The following is an 18823-nucleotide window of genomic DNA, read 5'->3' on the forward strand; positions in this document are numbered from 1 at the left end:
TCAAACAAAAACTATTAAAACTTCCCATACAATGGAAATGTCTTCCTGAGGTGTTTTCTTTTTTTTTTTTTTATAGTCTTCCAATCTTCCTGTAGAAATCTCTTACACAGTTAACTTGCTGTGTGTTAATCAAGGCACTCGCTAAACGACACTAATAAAATAAAAGGCGTGTGGAAGAGCTTAGGCAGCAGAACACCCCTCCCGGAACAGCTGACTGTAAAACGTTGGCATCTAATAGGTTATCGACTATGGTATACGGGACAGGATGACATCACCGACAGCCAATAGGAAGACAGGAATGGTGGAAGATGAGAGCAGCGTTTTTAAAACTGCATTTTGCTGAGCTCAGCTTCACTCTGTCCAAACGTTATAGAGAGAAAGAGGAGACAGAGATGTCTGAATGTGGGGACAAATGCAGAGAAAGGGAGCGAAGATGAGTGAGCCATGTTGTCGAGTGGACAAGGGTTTCTCTCTCTATGTGTGTGTGTGTGTGTCACTGTATCCAAGGAGACTGGTGCTGGAACGGATTTTTCTGGCTACTGCTGAGCAATGTGTGTGTGTGTTTGTGTGTGTGTGGGCTATGCTCATCATATACCCATCATATTCATATATGCACATGCTGTATATTTCTGAATTCTGTACATGGCCACATGCTCCTATTTGGATCATTTCTCACTTCCTCTGTTATTCATCTTCATCTTTCCAAGTCTCTCTCTCTCTCTCCGTCTGTCTTTCTCTCCATCTATGATGCATTTCCAAAAGGCGTACACCCAGGCTAAAATCGGCTCTCCACGTCCATGACGACACCCCAACATTTTGCGAATGGGCGGTGAGTGTCATGCGCTGTTCTGGTCTGAGTGAGGTAATGCTTTCTCTGGATTTCTCAGGCCGCTCGACTACGCCACTTCTTGGCCATCGGCTTAAATGGCACCCACGTCTCTTTAGTGCCAAGATACTACAATGAGGGCAGTGGCATGAGTATTTCCACCCTGTTACTTTAGCACAAACCTGCTCCATGTACACTGGAAAAAGATGAAGGTATAGGAGACACATCAGGCTTCGAATTCCCAAATATATTCTTTGAGTCTTTTTACTGTTCACTTGTGCACTTCAGAGAGAGAAGCTCACATATTGTGAAAGTATTCACCCCCTTAAGCTTTTCCACATTTTATAGAGTTACATCCTGGAACTAAAATGGACTTATCTGGGATTTCGTTTACACAATATGTGTATAATACACAATACACACATATATATAATACACAAAGTTTATTGTGACACAAAGGTTAATTAAACATACAAGTAGATGTGTTGGTTGCATAAGTATTCGTCCCCGTGGGTCCGTATTTAGAAGTACCGTTTTTGTTTGCGATTATAGCTGCAAGTCTATGTTGCTATCAGTTTTGCACGTCTGAATCCTGATACTTTTGCCCATTGTTCCTGGTCAAATTGCTCGAACGCTGTCAGTTTGGATAGAGACTGTTGCTGAACAACAATTTTCAAGTCCTGCCACAAATTCTCACTCGGATTGAGGTCTTGGCTTTGACTGGGCCATTCTACCGCATTAAACGTCTTGGTTTTGAGCCACTTGAGTGTAGCTTTGGCAGTCTGTCTCGGTTTGTTGTCCATTTGGAAGAGTCTCAAGTCTCTTGCATACTGGAACAGGTTTTCTTCTAGGATCCATCTTGTTGTTAACCCTGACCAATTTCACAATCAATTTGGGCATGCTTTAAGCTGATGTAAAGCATCCTCAAAACATGATACTACCACCACCATGCTTCAGTGTGGTAATGGTGTTCTCAGGGTGATTAGCAGTGTTAAGTTTCTACCAAATGTAGCGCTTTGTGCCAAGGCATTAAAAAGCTCATTTTTAGTCTCACCAGACCAGGGAACATTCTTTCCATATGTTTGACTCTTTAAGATGTCTTTTGGCAATCTCCAAACAGGATTTAATATGTCCTTTTTCATAATAGTTTTCTTTTCTATTCCATTCTCTTCCATGTCTGCTCTATGGTTGTCCTGTAATCATATTCTCCCAGTTGATCTGTGGTTCTCCAGCTCATTCAGAGCTACCCTTGGCCTCTTCTCTGACTAACGCCCTCCTTACCCGGTCACTGACTTTTGCTGGACGGCTTCCTTTAGGCAGAGTCACGCATGGGCCATATTCTTTCCATTATTTAATAACGGATTTAATAGCATTTAAAAGTTTAAGATATTTTTTTTCTAACCAAACTCTGAGTGATTCTTTTCCAGAATGTTGTCTCAGAATTGTTTTGATAATAGCTCCTTGGTTTTTCCGATACTGTTTGTTTAGGTATGTTCTCTAGCAAACTCTGCTCATGTCAGAAGCAGGTGTATTTATATTGAAATGACACTTTAATCACACATAGGTCCATTCAACAAATTATTTGGCTTCTGATAGCAACTGCTTTCATCAGAACTAATGATTTTAATGGGTGGTGAAAACGTAAACAATCACAGATTTTTATTAATAATAATAAATACTGCAAACTATATTCTCATGGATAAATAAAATGAACTATACTTCCATGAAAAGCCCAAACCACTTCTGTCCAGTGGCATTGAAAGACAGCTTTTCATCTCTTAGCATTTTCAAACAAAGTCCAAACTGCAGCCACTGACAATTGTTTTTAGAGTTTTGTTCAGAAAGTAAAAATAATCTAATCTAAAACAAAAGCTTGAAAAAAAGGATCTAACATGTATGAACCACCTGTATCTTGGCACACACTAACATCAGAGCTCATACACCTTGGTAACTCTCTTCTTATTTGTATTTATGCACAACTGCACATATTGTACATGTATGTCAACATCCTTATAACAATCACACACAATCATGACTATACAACGGCATAACACACGCTTGGCAAAGGTAGATATCATCTAAGACAATCTACAAGTGTACGTTCTCTCTAAACTTTTTATTTCGTACTTATTCTTGTTTAAGTGCATAATCATTGCATTCTAATTGACCATTGATAAAAAAAAAAAAAGTATATAATACTTGTAATAAAATAGTCGTGAAAATGGAGCAACATTGTAACATAAAAAGTTTTCACTTTATGTATATATGTAGACATGTATTTCTTCTCCTCCAGTGCCACTTTGTTATTTATGGAGGTGGCACAGCCGAGGAAAAAAAAGTCAGAGCACTCCCTTGTGGTGCCAGTAAGAACTTCAGCTCAAACTTTCGGCTCAACTTTCAGAGCACTGCCCAAAACAAGTTCACAACAACCACGCAGTGCATCATGAATCATAATTTAGTTCACTGTGTGGAAAAAATAGCTGCTTTTGTTAAATATTTACACTGCAATGTTTACTTCCATGGTGTTTTGACAAGTTCTAGGGTTTCTGAATATGAAACCAGCTGTAAAAGATATTTCTCATTAATCACGGTATTATAATAATATTGTCCTTCACAGAACTGATATAACAAAAGACAACAATAAGCAAATTAGCCCTCTAACATATAACCGAATGTTATATTTAGGCCTCTGAGTATTCTCACTGACCTTCAGCATGTCAGATGAGCTGCTGTGGGTGTTTAATGAATCATAGCATTCACAACATCCAACAAAAGGAAATTATTTTGGTCAGATTGACATTGAGGCCTCACGAATGCGTGGACACATATTCAGTTTCCAGTTGTGTGGTCTGAATCAGGCAGATCAGCATTTCCAACATCACTTAGCATTTAATTGAGTGCTGGAATGGTTCATATGAGTGATTTGGTGGTAAGTGTGATCGTTCAAACGTCTCCCAACAGCTTACCGAGAATGGTGCGATGAGAACAGCTGGCTAATTAGAAGGGTGAAGGAAAACCAGACAGATCATGAGCAAGAAATCTCATCCAAATTCAACATCTTCTTTATCAACCTTTGCTTTGAATGGCTTATAGCAGCTAAAGACCACATCGGGTGCAGATTTGGGACAAGAAAACATGTCTCTCGGTGGGCTTCAGAACTGAACCACTGAGGAGTGGAACAGTGGTGTGGTCACAGGAGTCCATTGAGTCATCTTTGCGAAAATTACTCACTAGTTGTGTCAGTGTTGTGGGGATAATATGGGGGATGCTTTCCTGAAATATGTGGATATCCTGGCATATCAGAAACATCACTGCTCATGAGCTTAATCTCTCCATAGCTATGCTTTATCCCAGTTGAATGGACACTTGGACCACAAGGCCCATTGTTACAGGGAAATCATCAACAATCGCATGGTATTACGCAACCGGTAATCACCAAGAAGTTGATTATTTTCCAATGATAGCACATCCCAAAGTGGTTTATTCCATTTACACTTCAGAAATTTGCCAACACTAACATTTCGCGTTATTGGAGACACATATGTCGACAACAACAACAAAAAAGAATCTGTTCATAGTTAAATCTACTGGAATGCTGCGGAACGTCCGCAAAACAACTTAAGTTCCTGTCATTCCTTACATTATAACGTCTATAAACCTTCATACCCTGACCAGCATCTCTTTTTTTCACTCACTTGAAGGTAATAATACAAAAAACATGCAGCTTGTCAAGTTAACAAGAAACTGTTTGAGACTGTTACCTTTGACAACTGTTGCACAACCCTGACACTAGTGATTCCTTCCAATATGATGAACGCTTCCCCATATCAACAATTTATACGTGTCCACCATACCGTGTAAGCTGTTACTAAAGAAAGAATAACATGTTAGAATAAGTGCATTGATATAAACTTGTAAAAACAACTGTGAGAGCCAGGCTGATCCATGACATGCCTTCTGACCAATCAGAATAGAGGATTCAACAGCAACGTGGTATAGATAATGAATATTGAATGCTGCACTTCTAAACAATATACTTAAGCGTGACAAATGGTCTACATACATTATTACAAACTGCAACAGTGTGTAATAACAATGACATCACATGTTTACACTGGCTAGAGTTTAAAACGTTTAGTATTGGACTCTGGACTGATGACCACTTGGTTAAATGTGTTCCTGAGCTCTTGCAGTGAATTGTATAGTGGATGAGAGACGTTGGCAAGAACTGAGTCTAGTTTATCCATCATCCTTCTCTACATTAGGGCTTGGCCTTACTACAGACTTCCTGACATTTTTTTATTTTTTCCTAGGTTCACAGAATGATTCCAGAAATAAGGCAAGTTTTCATTGATTTGTTGCCCTGCATGGGCTCTCAATTTTAATCATATTGAGGATCATTGGAATGACCTGGACCCTTTCCAAGAGCTTGATGAGCCCATGTTCGGACAAATTCATGCTGTTCTGAAAGCCAAAGGGCACACAATACTATATACTAGATAAGTCAGATATCTCATATACTGGCAAGTCTGTTCACATTGCGATACAACATATAAGCATTGTAATCGGAATTTTACCAACTTCTCCGATTTCCTCCCAGCTACCAAAAACCTGTCTGCACATGGACTGCTGACTCTAAACAGCACGTAGGTGTGAATGAGTGTGCGATTGTGAATGTCCATGATGCCCTGTGACGGACTTAATACCCAACCAGAGTGTATTCCGGCTTTGCGCCAAGTGGTCCCGGGTTAATCTCTGGATCCACCACGACCCTGACCATGATAAAGCACTTTCTGAGGATGAATGGATAATGGAGATGAACGTTTTGGTTATATTGTGAAGCCCTAGCGACCCAAAAGCTCATTTCCACCATGTGCTAGAACTCAAACCTGAGAAATATTATAATATTAAGTTGTTGTATTATGAAAACATCTTTAAGTATTAAGATAGGATATTTTTGGCATACGTTCAACCCTACCTATGTGTTAATATGGCACATAGCTGTGGTGTGTGTACATACACAGCTGGACCATGAATCTCTTTATACCTTGAACCACTGCATGCATGCACGAAAAAGTGCTTAATTTTGCATTTCATCATTTAACATTACGCTAACTCACCTGTGTCCAGAGCCTGTTGTAGGTCGAGCGGTGCACTGGAAGCTAACAGGGTTCTGTAGAGAGGCTCATTTTCCCAGCCTGATCAAACACAAATGACAACCATGTCGTGAAAACAGACCTACGGGATCAAACTGACACAGAGGATAAATAACAGCTAGAGCAGAGCCCTGATTTAAGACCGAAACTCTGACTTTCCTTTCAATAGATTAAAATGTGAGCCAATAGCAAATTCAATAAGTTTAAATACACAGAAACTAGCATGCTTGTGTATTGACTACGCAGTCAATTAATAGCACTTTGAGGGAGTCTGGTCCTGTATGATGGATTAGCTTTAAGTGTATGCACACTAATGAGTGATAAATCTCACCCGGTCTCTCCAGAGCCTCAATGAGTCTGAGCACCACGGCTGGGGCCTGGTCCGGCACGGTACACTGCTCCAGAGAATCCCCCAACCCACAACCTGTCATGAGAGACACATGCATGCAGAGGGGGATTAACTATAGACAATCCGCTATGCTTTATCCTTTATTCCCTAGAAGAAGACAGAGAAGCAGGCGACAGGAGATGTGTGATATTCCACCACTGACACCCCGCATTCTCTGATTAGCTGCCTGCCGCTAAGTCACCGTGGCAGTTCTCCCTAGAGACAAAGCTGTCACACTCACACTGCCATTATAGTGATACACACCACAATGTCCACACCGACACACAGATGGACACAGGATGTAGGAGCGTCTACACACTGGAGATGAGACATTTTATATATATATATATATATATATATATATATATATATATATATATATATATATATATATATATATATGTATAGTCATTATAAAGTAAAATACCACATGACAGTGAAACAGGAACATATATTTCTAAACATATGATCATGTGTGCCTGCTTGGACTTGTGGTCTGTTTATTAGACAGGATAATTGATTAGCCTCTGGCTCAATTCTGTAGCACAATTTAAAGTAAAATACAGGGAGTGTGGTGGAAATGAGCTAATTAGCTAATTAGCTAATAGCTAATTTGTTGAATTGTCATTTGTTCATAATTGTTGATCAAAGTTAGCATATGATGCTTTTGTGTTGTTAATTGTGAGCGAGCAGTTAATATGAACTATGGTGTTGTGAGACCATGAAATGAGAAAATAGCTTGAATTAGCATATGAAACATTAGCATATTTACGACTAGCGTAGTGCTTGGTGAAAATGTTAGCATTACTACCATGGTAATAAACCTTTTATCATTTCGTTTCGTTTTTATTCTTGTTGCTGATTGAATACTTTGTGATACTTTTGAACAGTTTGTGGTTAATACTTTGCAATAAATATCATGCTTGCAACCGTGACACAGTAATACCTCTCTAATGTTCGCTAAATTGAGCTAGCTTACAGCTTAGTTTAAGACTGCGAAATGGTAATAAGGCTGAAATTTTGACTTCATATATACACATGCTTCATATAAGTAGCACTAAAGTATGAAAGCAACATGGCTGCCTTCTTTCAGGGCCACTAACCCAACAACTGGGACATACATCAAACACAACAAAACCTTTGATTACGCTGGAGCCAAATATAAACCTCCACAAATATCAGAGGGAAATACATGCACTGGCTGTACTGTTGCTTCGCTAGTCGTTATGCGTTTGATGCTGATGCACATAAATAAGCAAACAAAAACACACAGACTCATCCATTTCTAACAGTCCGGTCATGTTGTTCTATCAGCCTGCAAATGCCACCTTTGCTATGATCAGCGACACGCGAGCTAGCAAACATGCATGGAATTTACATGATTGAATGGCATTGCTTTTTGTTGGATATTTACATAGATAACTGCGCCATTAACATCATATTAGCATTAACGTTATTGAGAGAATTCCTATGAGAAATTCCGGAGCCACATGTTTTTCCTACTCAAATGTAAGCAGCGAGGCTCAGGGAACAGCGGCACTCTTGTATTCCTGTTAGGGGGCCTTCACCAGCTCTAGTTAGTGACGATGCTAATTAGGACTGATGCGTACCATTTGCTGCTATCACTACCTCTCCACTACAAAGAAGCATCTGTTGATAGCAGAAGAGGCTGTTGTTTGGGACTGTGGATATAGCTGTGATGCTAATCAGCGTGATAGTGGCCCTTTAGCACCACACGGAAGAGGCGCTGGCTGATTTGTTTGACTCACTCGTGTGGATTAAAAAAGTAACGGAACCAAATTCACAGGACTGAGCAGGAAGCTAAATTAGCATACATCAGAATCCAGTCATGTTGCTTGAGCTGGGATTCTGGACGATGGGAATCAATTGGGAAAAATGACTGTTCTGGAACCATCATTATGTAAATGCACAGCTGAATGCTGTTCTATAGGCAATGCAATGAGAAATAGCGGAAAGATTTGGAGCAATAATGACAAAACTTGACAGATGAATAGCAGGAACATCTGGGAGTTTTTGATGAAGGTGGCACAAGGATGGAAATAGGGATTACACTTGTTAACGGTGGCGTGCATTGGTATTCCAGCAGCACAAAGCGCCTTTAATTGCTCCACATCCTGTCGATCTCTCCACAGACTCTGAGACGGCATGGTTTATGAATGAGCAAAAAGGTGAGGGTGGTTCTGACAGAATCATAACTCTCTCTCTCTCTCTCTCACACACACACACACACACACACACACTCTCTCTCCCTCCTTTGTTGTAGAATCCTCACACTTTCCAGTGTGTATAGTATGTACAATGTGAATGTACATGGTAAAAAGACTAAACTAACCTTTGTGCATTCTCCTTTAGCTTGTTGATGTATTTGTAGAGTAGCTGTTCAGGGATGTTTATATATCTTAGAGAGCTCTGTATTTTAGGTACGGTTTCTCGATTAGCATTGCTGTCACACCCGATCACGGTGGCAATCCCTCACAAGGCAATACCTCACTTTGAGAGAGCTCAGACCTCTGGAGCCCCCGGCTCCTGCCTGACTTGAGAGCGATGCCATTACAGCCGGACCCTGCTGAATTCAAACGCACGTTCAATACCCGGTCACACCCGTCTCACCCCAGCAAAGCACTTATAAGGTCGCTTTTGTTACTTTTTTCCACTTTTCGATTGTTAATGACAGTTGTGGTCGAAAAACCAACAACCTTGCTGTTATTAACAAAAAGAAGCACATTTAGAAGCTAGACAATGTGTTCATATGCCCAGAAGCAGCTGAGGACACAAGCACAGGTACTCCAGGACTTTAATGATCTAGGCAACACACACAAAAGACGTAATCTAAAAAAATGTGGTCAGTGAACAAGATCAGAAACGTAAACAACAATATGAAGTCAAAACCAGAAAGAGAAACAATGGAACAACAGTTTGGTATAGACTGATACGAGAGACACAGAGCATATACTTTACGATGAGTGAGTGAACTGAAGGTTCTTATATACGGTGAGGTTGCTGTGAAGGTGATTGAGTCCAGGTGTGTGTAATCAGTAATCAGGTGAGTGTGAACGGGAGAAATCTGGTTGTTGTAGTTCTCGGCGGCGTATGTTAGTAGGCCGTGCTGTTTTCGCCATGACATCATACTTGCTTGGAATTTAAACAAGAGCCCAAAAACGTTAATACTTTGGCTCACCACAAACTAGAGAAGTCGTATTTGGAAAACAAAATGTCTAAAAGTGATATCTCAGGGAATTAGTGAGGATCTAATATGAAATCTGATCAAACCATATTCCGGATTGTTCCATTTTCATAATAATGTTTGATATCTACAAAATGAACTGAAGGACCATAGCTTCACAGCTTTCTGTTCTGTTTCGGGAACTAACGTTACTAAAACTAAAGTTAAATTAAATAAAAACCAAATATAACTAATATAGGAAATAACAAATCGAATGTAAAGCTTCAGTGATGTTAAAAAAACAACACTCATGACATAAAAAGACTGTGCATATATAGTTGTATTGCGTATTTATATTTATAATAGAGCGAATAGGGCAGGATGCTTTTAGCCTCATTGTTACTGTACAAACTCTAAGTGCTTCAGCCCTGATGCTTTAGAGAACACATGAGCCCAGCAGATGTTATCTGTTTTCTATTAAGTGGACAGAAAGCAATTTCTTGGGCTTCCACAGCAGCGCACGCATGTGTGTGTGTGTGTGTGTGTGTGTGTGTGTGTTTTAGTAAGGCGGCACTGCTCTCGTCAGGGTGACAGGGAATTACAGGGATCAGCACTTTTGCACAAAGCCATTAATGTGGCTCCACTGTTGGGTCAGCTCACTGTGTGTAAAAAAAACAAAAAAACATAAATGTACAACACAGACGCACAAACACATACGTTCCACAAGCATTCTTAATCTCAACTCTCTCTTTACCGTCTTCTTTAAGTTCTATTCACTGAAAACACCATTTCCACCTGATGTAATCACATCTAACACTGCCCCTGACTCAAACTTGTCAGAACAGTGTGCAGTGCACTCCAGTTATCACCAGGGGGCGTCACAGTCTCTGCTGACTTTGAACAGCCTTTGTGTGCCCTAGGAGGTACCTGGCTCTATGTTACGTATGTGTAGATGACTCAAAGGACCAGTAAAAGGCAAGTCATTGAGTCCTTTTCTCTCTGGGACATGCAGTGGTGTTTATATATATATATATATATATATATATATATATATATATATATATATATATGCAGGTAGTGCTATGATATTCTGTGAGCTGAACCATCAGGGACATAATCTCTATCCCTAAATAGAATTGGCTTTAGTACTCCATGAATCATGTTTAGTCAGTATTCCCACTCAAAATCTGTACTCTCGTACACTTCACACCTCCTACATCTGAGAAATGGCAGTACATTACGACGGTTATAAATGCATAGAGCAATCAAATTCAAGCTTATGCCAGATGTTACAACGGGGCTGCGGAAAATGGACATTCACACAGAATGCAAAACGTGTTTTCAATGCAGATATTATATTATATTATATTACATTATTCTGTATTATTAGGGTAGTGGTGAGTCAGTGGTTAAAGGCTCTGGGTTATTGATCAGAAGGTCAGGAGTTCAAGCACCAGCACTGCCAACTACCACTGTTGGGCCCTTGGGCAAGACCCTTAACTCTCAATTGCTCCGTTGTATAAATGAGATAAATGTAAGTCGCTCTGGATAAGGGTGTCTACCAAAATGACCTAAATATTATATTAGATTAGATTACATAATAAATAGATCATTGGTAAATTGCTACGGTGTACACGTTGCTTTTTTTTTTTTTTTTTTTTAAATAACAGGATTATGTGGAGCATCCTCCATACAAATCCCATCCATGTGTAAGTTCTTACTATTGAAACGAAATCAAACAGACACATTAATATAAACATGTGATTGGAATTATAGCTAGCAATACTGTCAGAGCTGCTGTTATAGAAAATGAATCAACATCGTCAAGGGGGCTGTAGCCTATGCGTCGCTCTACAGCAAGGCTCACATCAGAGGTCGACGGGGCGGTCTCTCCAGCTCAGCTCACACCAGTGGACATACTGTCTGGCTGCCCAGGAACCCCTCGAGACCAAAGTAGACATGTCAGGAGCCGCACTTTAAAGGGGGGTTCTGTCATGTCAGCACCAAAAGCAGCACTGGACTACATTCCCCATCAAACCCTGCACACCACAAGAGGACCTGAGTCACATTAATGTCAAGCAAGTACTAGTATTCAAGTTCTGTCATTTATAGTATTCTTTGTCTAGCATCTGTTATATTTATTTCATGTTTGTGTACGTGTTCTAGTTTGCCAAGATCTGGTACATGTTTCGTAGAGTTTGGCATTGTATAAAGCACTACTTAAACGTTCAGTGAAAGTGAGTTTTTATTATTAATTTAAGGCTGGAGTTTAATTTAGTGCTTTTTGTGCATCCATAAAAAGTAATGCATAAATACTATTATGTAATATAAACTTCTACATATAGATATATAAATATTAGTTTATATTATATATAAGTATTTATGCATTATTTTTTTATGGATGCACAAAAAGGCACTATATTAAACTACAGTCCTAACTGAATAATAGATATTCTGGTGTGTGTGTGTGTGTGTGTGTGTGTGTGTATGTGTGTGAGTGTGTATTGGGTTCTTTTCAGTCCCATATAACTGGACAAACAGTTGTGTAAAGTTTTAGTCTGAAGGTTATATTTGTAACACTCAGGTTGGGGATTTTATTTTAAATAAACGAAAAAAAAAAAGGTCCTGAAATTTTGGCGCCCCATCCGATTAATTGAAAAAATAATCAGCCAACTAATCGATTATGAAAATAATCGTTAGTTGCAGCCCTATATTATATTATATTATATTATATTATATTATATTATATTATATTATATTATATTGCAGGAGCAATACATGTACAGTGCATTGTAAATAAAATATAATATAATATTGTATAATATGCACTTGCATGGTGTGCGGTTATATTGAATATCAGAACAGCTGTGATTCGGCCATAGGCACAAAGCCGCCGGCTAAATGCTGTAGCTAATCACAGCACTGCTATTCATTATAACCGTACAAATTGAGAGTGCATATTATACAATATTACATTTTATGTATAATGCCCTGCACACATATTATAATATATTCAAATATGAATATATATTATAGTAATACTAAAATATTTCCTACCCACACACTTGCACATACGCAGTGAATGGTGTAAATAAAATGTATTTAAAATTTTAGCCGACTTTTAAATTGTTTTAAACCATATAAGAGATAACGTACTAGAATCACCCTGTAAGAACGACAGACTGCCAAAAACCTGTTTCATTTATAAATGTAATTCCAGCTTCTGCTTTGTTCTGTTTATAGGTACGTTCTTGCACGGATGTGAATTGTCAACACTACTCAAGTTTTCTGTTTATTAATGCTCTAGTACATATTCTCCAGATAAAAGTGTTGAATTATCTTGGGAGTATAACCACTGGTAGTTACTACAGAACATCTGGATTCAATCTCAGATGCTGGAAGAGATTATGAATAAGTCCTGATAAAGGAATGAGTTTGGTGTAGAATACTAATCTTATCAAGAAAGGAAAAGCCAGTACTGGTTTCATATCTACAGGAAAAGATAAATGATAGCAACACTTCCGTTTGGAGATTGAGAATTCAGTGGGAACAGACTGAAATGTCTGGATTACCTCATTCTCCCTTTTTTTGAAGTGCATTTTGTTGATTACGTAAGCCACAATACCCGCACACTCGCTTTCAGATGAAGAAAACCGCTATCACGCTTACGTAGACAAAGCTCTGCAATGCTACCGCTCACAAAACGTATTTACAAACTCAGCTCATTCCGATAATTTTGCACGTTTATTTTATGTATAAAATGTTTTATTCTGAACATTTCAGCATAACACGGCCCGAGCTAGCTCTAAATTTAGAGTCACTATTCTATCTGTTCATATATAACACCTTTCAGCCATAATATTAAAACCCCTGACAGGTGAAGTGAATAACATTGATTATCTCGTTACAGCGTCACCTGTCACCGGGTGGGATATATTAGCTAGCATGTGAACAGTCAGTTTTTGAAGTTGATGTGTTGGAAGCAGGAAAAATGGGCACGCTTAAGGATCTGAGCGACTTTGACAAGTGCAAAATCGTGATGGATAGACAACTAAGTCAGAGCATCACCAAGACGGCAGGTCTTGTGAGATTTTCCCGGTGTGCAGTGGTTAGTACCGACCAAAAGTGGTTGTAAAAAAGCAAGGCATTGTGATGCTCTGGGCAATGTTGAGCTGGGAAACCTTGGGTGGACGGGAATTCATGCGGATGTTACTTTGCCACGTACCGTCTCCCTAAACATTGTTGCAGGACAAGAACCTAACTTCATGGCAACGGTATTCCCTAATGGCAGCGGCCTCTTTCAGCAGGATGATGCACCCTCCCATACTGCAAAAATTGTTCAGGAATGGTGTAAGGAACATGACAAAGAGTTCAAAGTGTTGACTTTTGAATTTCCCCCGATCTCAATCCGATCGAGCATCTGTGGGATGTGCTGGACATACAAGTCCGAACCGTGGAGGCCCCACCTCACAACTTACAGGACTTAAAGGATCTTAACGGATGTCTTGGTGCCAATTACCACAGCACACCTTCAGAGGTCATGTGGAGCCCATGACTCGAAGGGTCAGAGCTGTTTTGGTGGCACAAGGGGGACCTACGCAATATTAGTCCGGTGGTTTTAAGGTTATGGATAGACGACTGGGTCAGAGCATTTCCAAAATGGCAGATCTTGTAGGTGTTGACAGTATGCAGTGGTTAGTACCTACCAAAAGTGGTCCAAGGAAGGACAACCGGTGAACCGGCGACAGGGTCATGGTCTCCACCCAAAAGTGCCTAGAATGGGCATGTGAGCGTCAGCGCTGGACATGGAGTAATGGAAGAAAGTGGCCTGGTCTGATAAATAACGTTTTCTTTTACATCATGTGGACAGCGTGTTCTTAACTAATCCTGTCTTCTGTCATAGACCCTCCTGACCAATCCTGTCTGCTTCCATAGACTACTCTGTCCAAGCATGGCTGCTCACAAAGACACTTTTGACAAATCCCACCCAGTCCCATGGACACTGCTGACCAATCCTGCCCGCTCTCATAGACATTTTGAGCATTTCTGTCCACTCCCACATACAATCTTCACCAATCCCACCCACTCCCGCAGTTAGTTTTGCATGTACCCACCCATGATATTTTTTGAAACTTAGTTGGCTTTATTTCGCTAAATATAAATTAGTCATTGAAACTACAGCAACCCTAACCCTAAATCTCAGTATTTACAGAAGGCGAAGGAAAGAAAGTGGCAAACGTGAGCACTGCCACATCCACTATGCTCCTATGTTAAGAAATGTGAGTTTTCATTGTTACCGTCCAACCCCATGACTCTTATTTTTTTTGCTCCTGTGGGTTCTGCAGGATCCCAGCCCTGATCCACACCGACTGTACTTAAGTACATGATTTTACTCCTTGGACCTATCCTGAAATTCTTTCCTATCCTAAACTGTCTTTGTGAGGACCTTCCATTGACATAATTATTACTGTTGCTAATTAATCCATTGGCTAAACCTAAACCAAAATAAAAGGTACTCAAATAAACGCTTTATTTTTTGTGAGGACCGGGTGTTTGTGGAGACATTTTACGCTATAATTGTGAGGACATTTAGTCTGTTTTGGTCCTCACACCTCACAAAAGAATAAAGGCACGTATGTACACCCACCCACACACACACACACACACACACACACACAGACTCTGGGCTGGTGTCTATGCATGCTGAATCATTCAGATAATTGCAATAATGTGTCACTGAGACTTATTGAATTTGGAGGCGCGATCCGAAGTGGCTATCCGTGCAAATGGTGTTTCTCAGCCCCTATTGATTTTGTGTTCATTGTCTATTCCTTCAGGAATAAGAAAATACATTATAGAAATCAATCAGTCCCACAAATTTTATCTCCTATATGCACATGCACATGCACCCTCAAGGTCTCTTGCACTTAACGCACCCACACGAGTTTAATCATGCATGATTAAAATTACAATTAAGCTCCAGAAAGAGCTTCCATAAAGAAAATGGATGACCCATTTAATTTCAGGTAATCTTCTGAAAATTCGAGCCAATGAATATCAATGAGGCCCTTAAAAAATGTTACTGGACTGTTAACTGTTAATGTTAAGTTTATCAGCCCGGCTATGTCTAGTTCCAACCCCAATTCCGAAAAAAGTCGGGACAGTTGGGAAAATGCTAATAAAAATAAAGAGGAGTGATTTGTAAACGTACTTTGACTTGCATTTAAACAAGTTAAGGCATATAACGGCAAGGTATTTGATGTTTTACCTAATCGACTGCATAGTTTTTTTGAAGATAAACATTTATTTTGAAATTGATTCATGCAACACATTGCAAAAAAGTTGGGACAGGGGCAATTCAGGACTAATAGCGATGTGACAAGTTGAAATAAGAAGGTGATGTGAAACAGGTGAGGCAATCGGGTCTAGTCCTTCAAGAGCAATGACGGGTCGAGGTTCGCCAATCTGTAAACAGATGCGTCAGCGAATAATTCAGCACTTTGAGAACAACATTCCCCAAAGACAAATCAGTAGGATTTTGGGCATTTCAGCTTCTACAGTGCACAATATAATTAAAAGATTCAATGAATCCGGTCAAATCTCTGTGCGTAAAGGGAAAGGCCAAAAATCACTTCTGAATGAACTTCTGAACACTTCTCCGATCCCTCAGACTTCACAGGCTTTACTATGCAAAGCAGAAGCCATACATCAACACTGTCCAGAAGCGCCGCTGACTTCTCTGGGCTCGGTCTCATCTGAGATGGACAGCAGTACAGTGGAATCGTGTTTTGTGGTCTAAAGAGTCAATATTTTAAATAGATTTTGGGCAAAACAGCCGTCGTGTTCTCCGGGCCAAAGAGGAAAAGGACCATCCAAGCTGTTATCAGCGTCAGGTCCAAAAGCCAGCGTCTGTCATGGTATGGGGGTGTGTCAGTGCACATGGCATGGGTAACTTGCACATCTGTGAGGGCAGCATTAATGCAGAAAGATATGTACACATTTTGGAGCAGCATATGCTGCCATCCAGAGCAGGACAACGCCAAACCACATTCTGCCCGGATTACAAGCGCATGGCTGCGTAAGCAGAGAGTGCGGGTGCTAGCATGGCCTGCCTGCAGTCCTGACCTGTCTCCCATTGAGAATGTGTGGCGCATTATGAAGCACAAAATAAGGCAACGAAGGCCTCGTACAGTTGCACAGCTGAAGAAATGCATAATGGATAAATGGTGGAAAATTCCATTTGCTAAACTTAACCAACTGGTGTCTTCACTCAGCGCCCAAACACTTAATAAGTGTTATTAAAAGAATAGGTGATGTTACACAGTGGTAAACAATCGACTGTCCCAACTTTGTTGGAGTGTGTTGCAGTCATCAGATTTGAAATGAGTGTATATTTTCAGAAATAAATTAAATTCACAAATTAAAACATCAAATAATGTGTTAATAATGTGTTTTCAATATAGTACAGGATGAAGAGGATTTTCAAAGGACTCTTTCTGTTTTTTTTTTTTTTTTGCATTTCCCATACTGTCCCAACTTTTTCCGAATTGCGGTTGTATCTTTTCCTCCGAAGAAGACTTCAAGCACAAATAAGTATAGGATTGAGGAGGAAGGAGATGAAGAAGGAGAGGGACAAGATGAAATAAAAAAAACATTAGACATGGATGTGAAGGCTGGAAAAAGGAACAGAGAGAAATAAAAAGCCAAGTTTGGAAAGAGAGAGTGAATTAATGATGTGAAGAAAAAAAAAAGAGAAGAGAGGAAAGGAAAAGCAGGTGCCAGAATCGGCCCAGAGAGGGAGGTCAGACCGCGGGCTTCCCAAAAAGACACCACCTGGTAGGGGCTCGTCCTCGGATGTTTCCCCTGCAGCCAATGACTGAGGCCCATGAGAGGGGCGTGGAGCACATGCCTCTTCAATTAGAGCAAGAGAGCAAGAGAGACCAAGGCAGAGGAAAAGAGAGAGGGAGGAAACACACACACACACACACACACACACACACACACACACAGAGAGAGAGTGAGAGAGAGAGTGAAGGAGGGGAATGTGCAAAGTTAGCAAAGAGTAACTTTTGAGACCTGTGCAGATGGCGATAAGGGAAAAAAAGGTGGCTAAGTTGCATAAATTAAAAAAAGATGAAGGTTAAATGAAATCTTTTCTTTGGCACAGAATGTGTGTCTGAAGAAACAAACATTGACTAGAGTGTGAAAAAACAGCAAGACGATAATCTGTTTAAATCCAAATTTTCCCCAGAATACAGTTAATTATTTGGACATAACTGGTGTGTCTTTTTGAAGAGAGAAAAAAAAAAAGGTTTATTTATAAAATTCTTGATCCCACTTTGCAATTTTTTTTCTTTATTTAACAGCAAGAAATATTAGAGAACAAAATACATAAACTTGGAAGGATCCTACATTTCGATCATTTAAGTCTACAGTGTCCTGCGTGTGAGGAATCAGACTTTACGAAATGAAATAGTACTTTGACCCAGTGGTCACAACTGTGTCTACTGACCTGCGAGCATGATGATATAAATGCTGCTGCATGATATGCTGATATTCAATGCCATTAAAACATTAATTAGCCATTTAAAGATGATCTGTACCAAATATGGAAGTTACAATAATAATAATTCCTTACGTTTATAAAGCGCTTTTCTAGACACTCAAAGCACTTTACATGGTTGGGGGGAGGGGTGTGCGTGTGGAATCTCCTCAACCACCCCCAGTGTGTAGCATCAGAAGGGCCAATGGGGGAATTTCGGCAGGATACCAGGGTTATACCCCTACTCTTTTATGAGAGGAGTCCTGGGATTTTTAACGACTACAGAGAGTCAGACCTCGGTTTAACATCTCATCTGTGTTGTTTTACAGTATAGGGTCCCCATCACTACAGTGGCGTATTAGGATCCACACAGACCACAGGGTGAGCACCACCTGCTGGCCTCACTAATACCACTTCCAGCAGCAACCTTAGTTTTCCCCAGGAGTTCTCCCATCCATATACTGACCAGGCTCAACCCTGCTTAGCTTCAATGGGAAACCAGGCAAGAACTGCACTGAGATATGGCTCTGTTATATACAGTAAGTATTATACTGCAACATTTTTGTCGGAATCCTCCATTCCGATTGGTGAGAATTGGTGTTGATTAATTTTCTCTAACAGCAGCTGCAAGGTTTATATTAATTGCAGCCGTTCTAACATCTTATCCTTTTTGTAATAATGTCTTTCACATGGATTTTTATGGCTTAACATTAACATGTGAAATGTG

The 18823-nt window shown here is 39.9% G+C and overlaps 1 protein-coding gene across 4 annotated transcripts in view; it reads right to left on the reverse strand.

The window, feature by feature from the left end:
* pik3r3b (phosphoinositide-3-kinase, regulatory subunit 3b (gamma)) overlaps positions 1 to 18823 on the reverse strand; it is a 205336-nt gene that overhangs the window by 128280 nt on the left and 58233 nt on the right. For 2 of the 4 annotated variants that reach the window (XM_017480125.3, XM_047158422.2), the window contains exons 3-4: positions 6314 to 6406; positions 5947 to 6024 (exon numbers count right to left, since the gene is read on the reverse strand). The exons of 1 other annotated variant lie outside the window; for it this stretch is intronic. In XM_017480125.3, coding sequence (XP_017335614.1) covers positions 5947 to 6024; positions 6314 to 6406 — 171 coding nt within the window. Of the gene's footprint in view, positions 1 to 5946; positions 6025 to 6313; positions 6407 to 8723; positions 8955 to 18823 lie in introns of all 4 variants that reach the window. One more of the 4 variants, XM_047158424.2, reaches the window with a different exon arrangement.

This window comes from Ictalurus punctatus, chromosome 11 (assembly GCF_001660625.3).
Source record: "Ictalurus punctatus breed USDA103 chromosome 11, Coco_2.0, whole genome shotgun sequence".
Classification (NCBI taxonomy): Eukaryota; Metazoa; Chordata; class Actinopteri; order Siluriformes; family Ictaluridae; genus Ictalurus; species Ictalurus punctatus.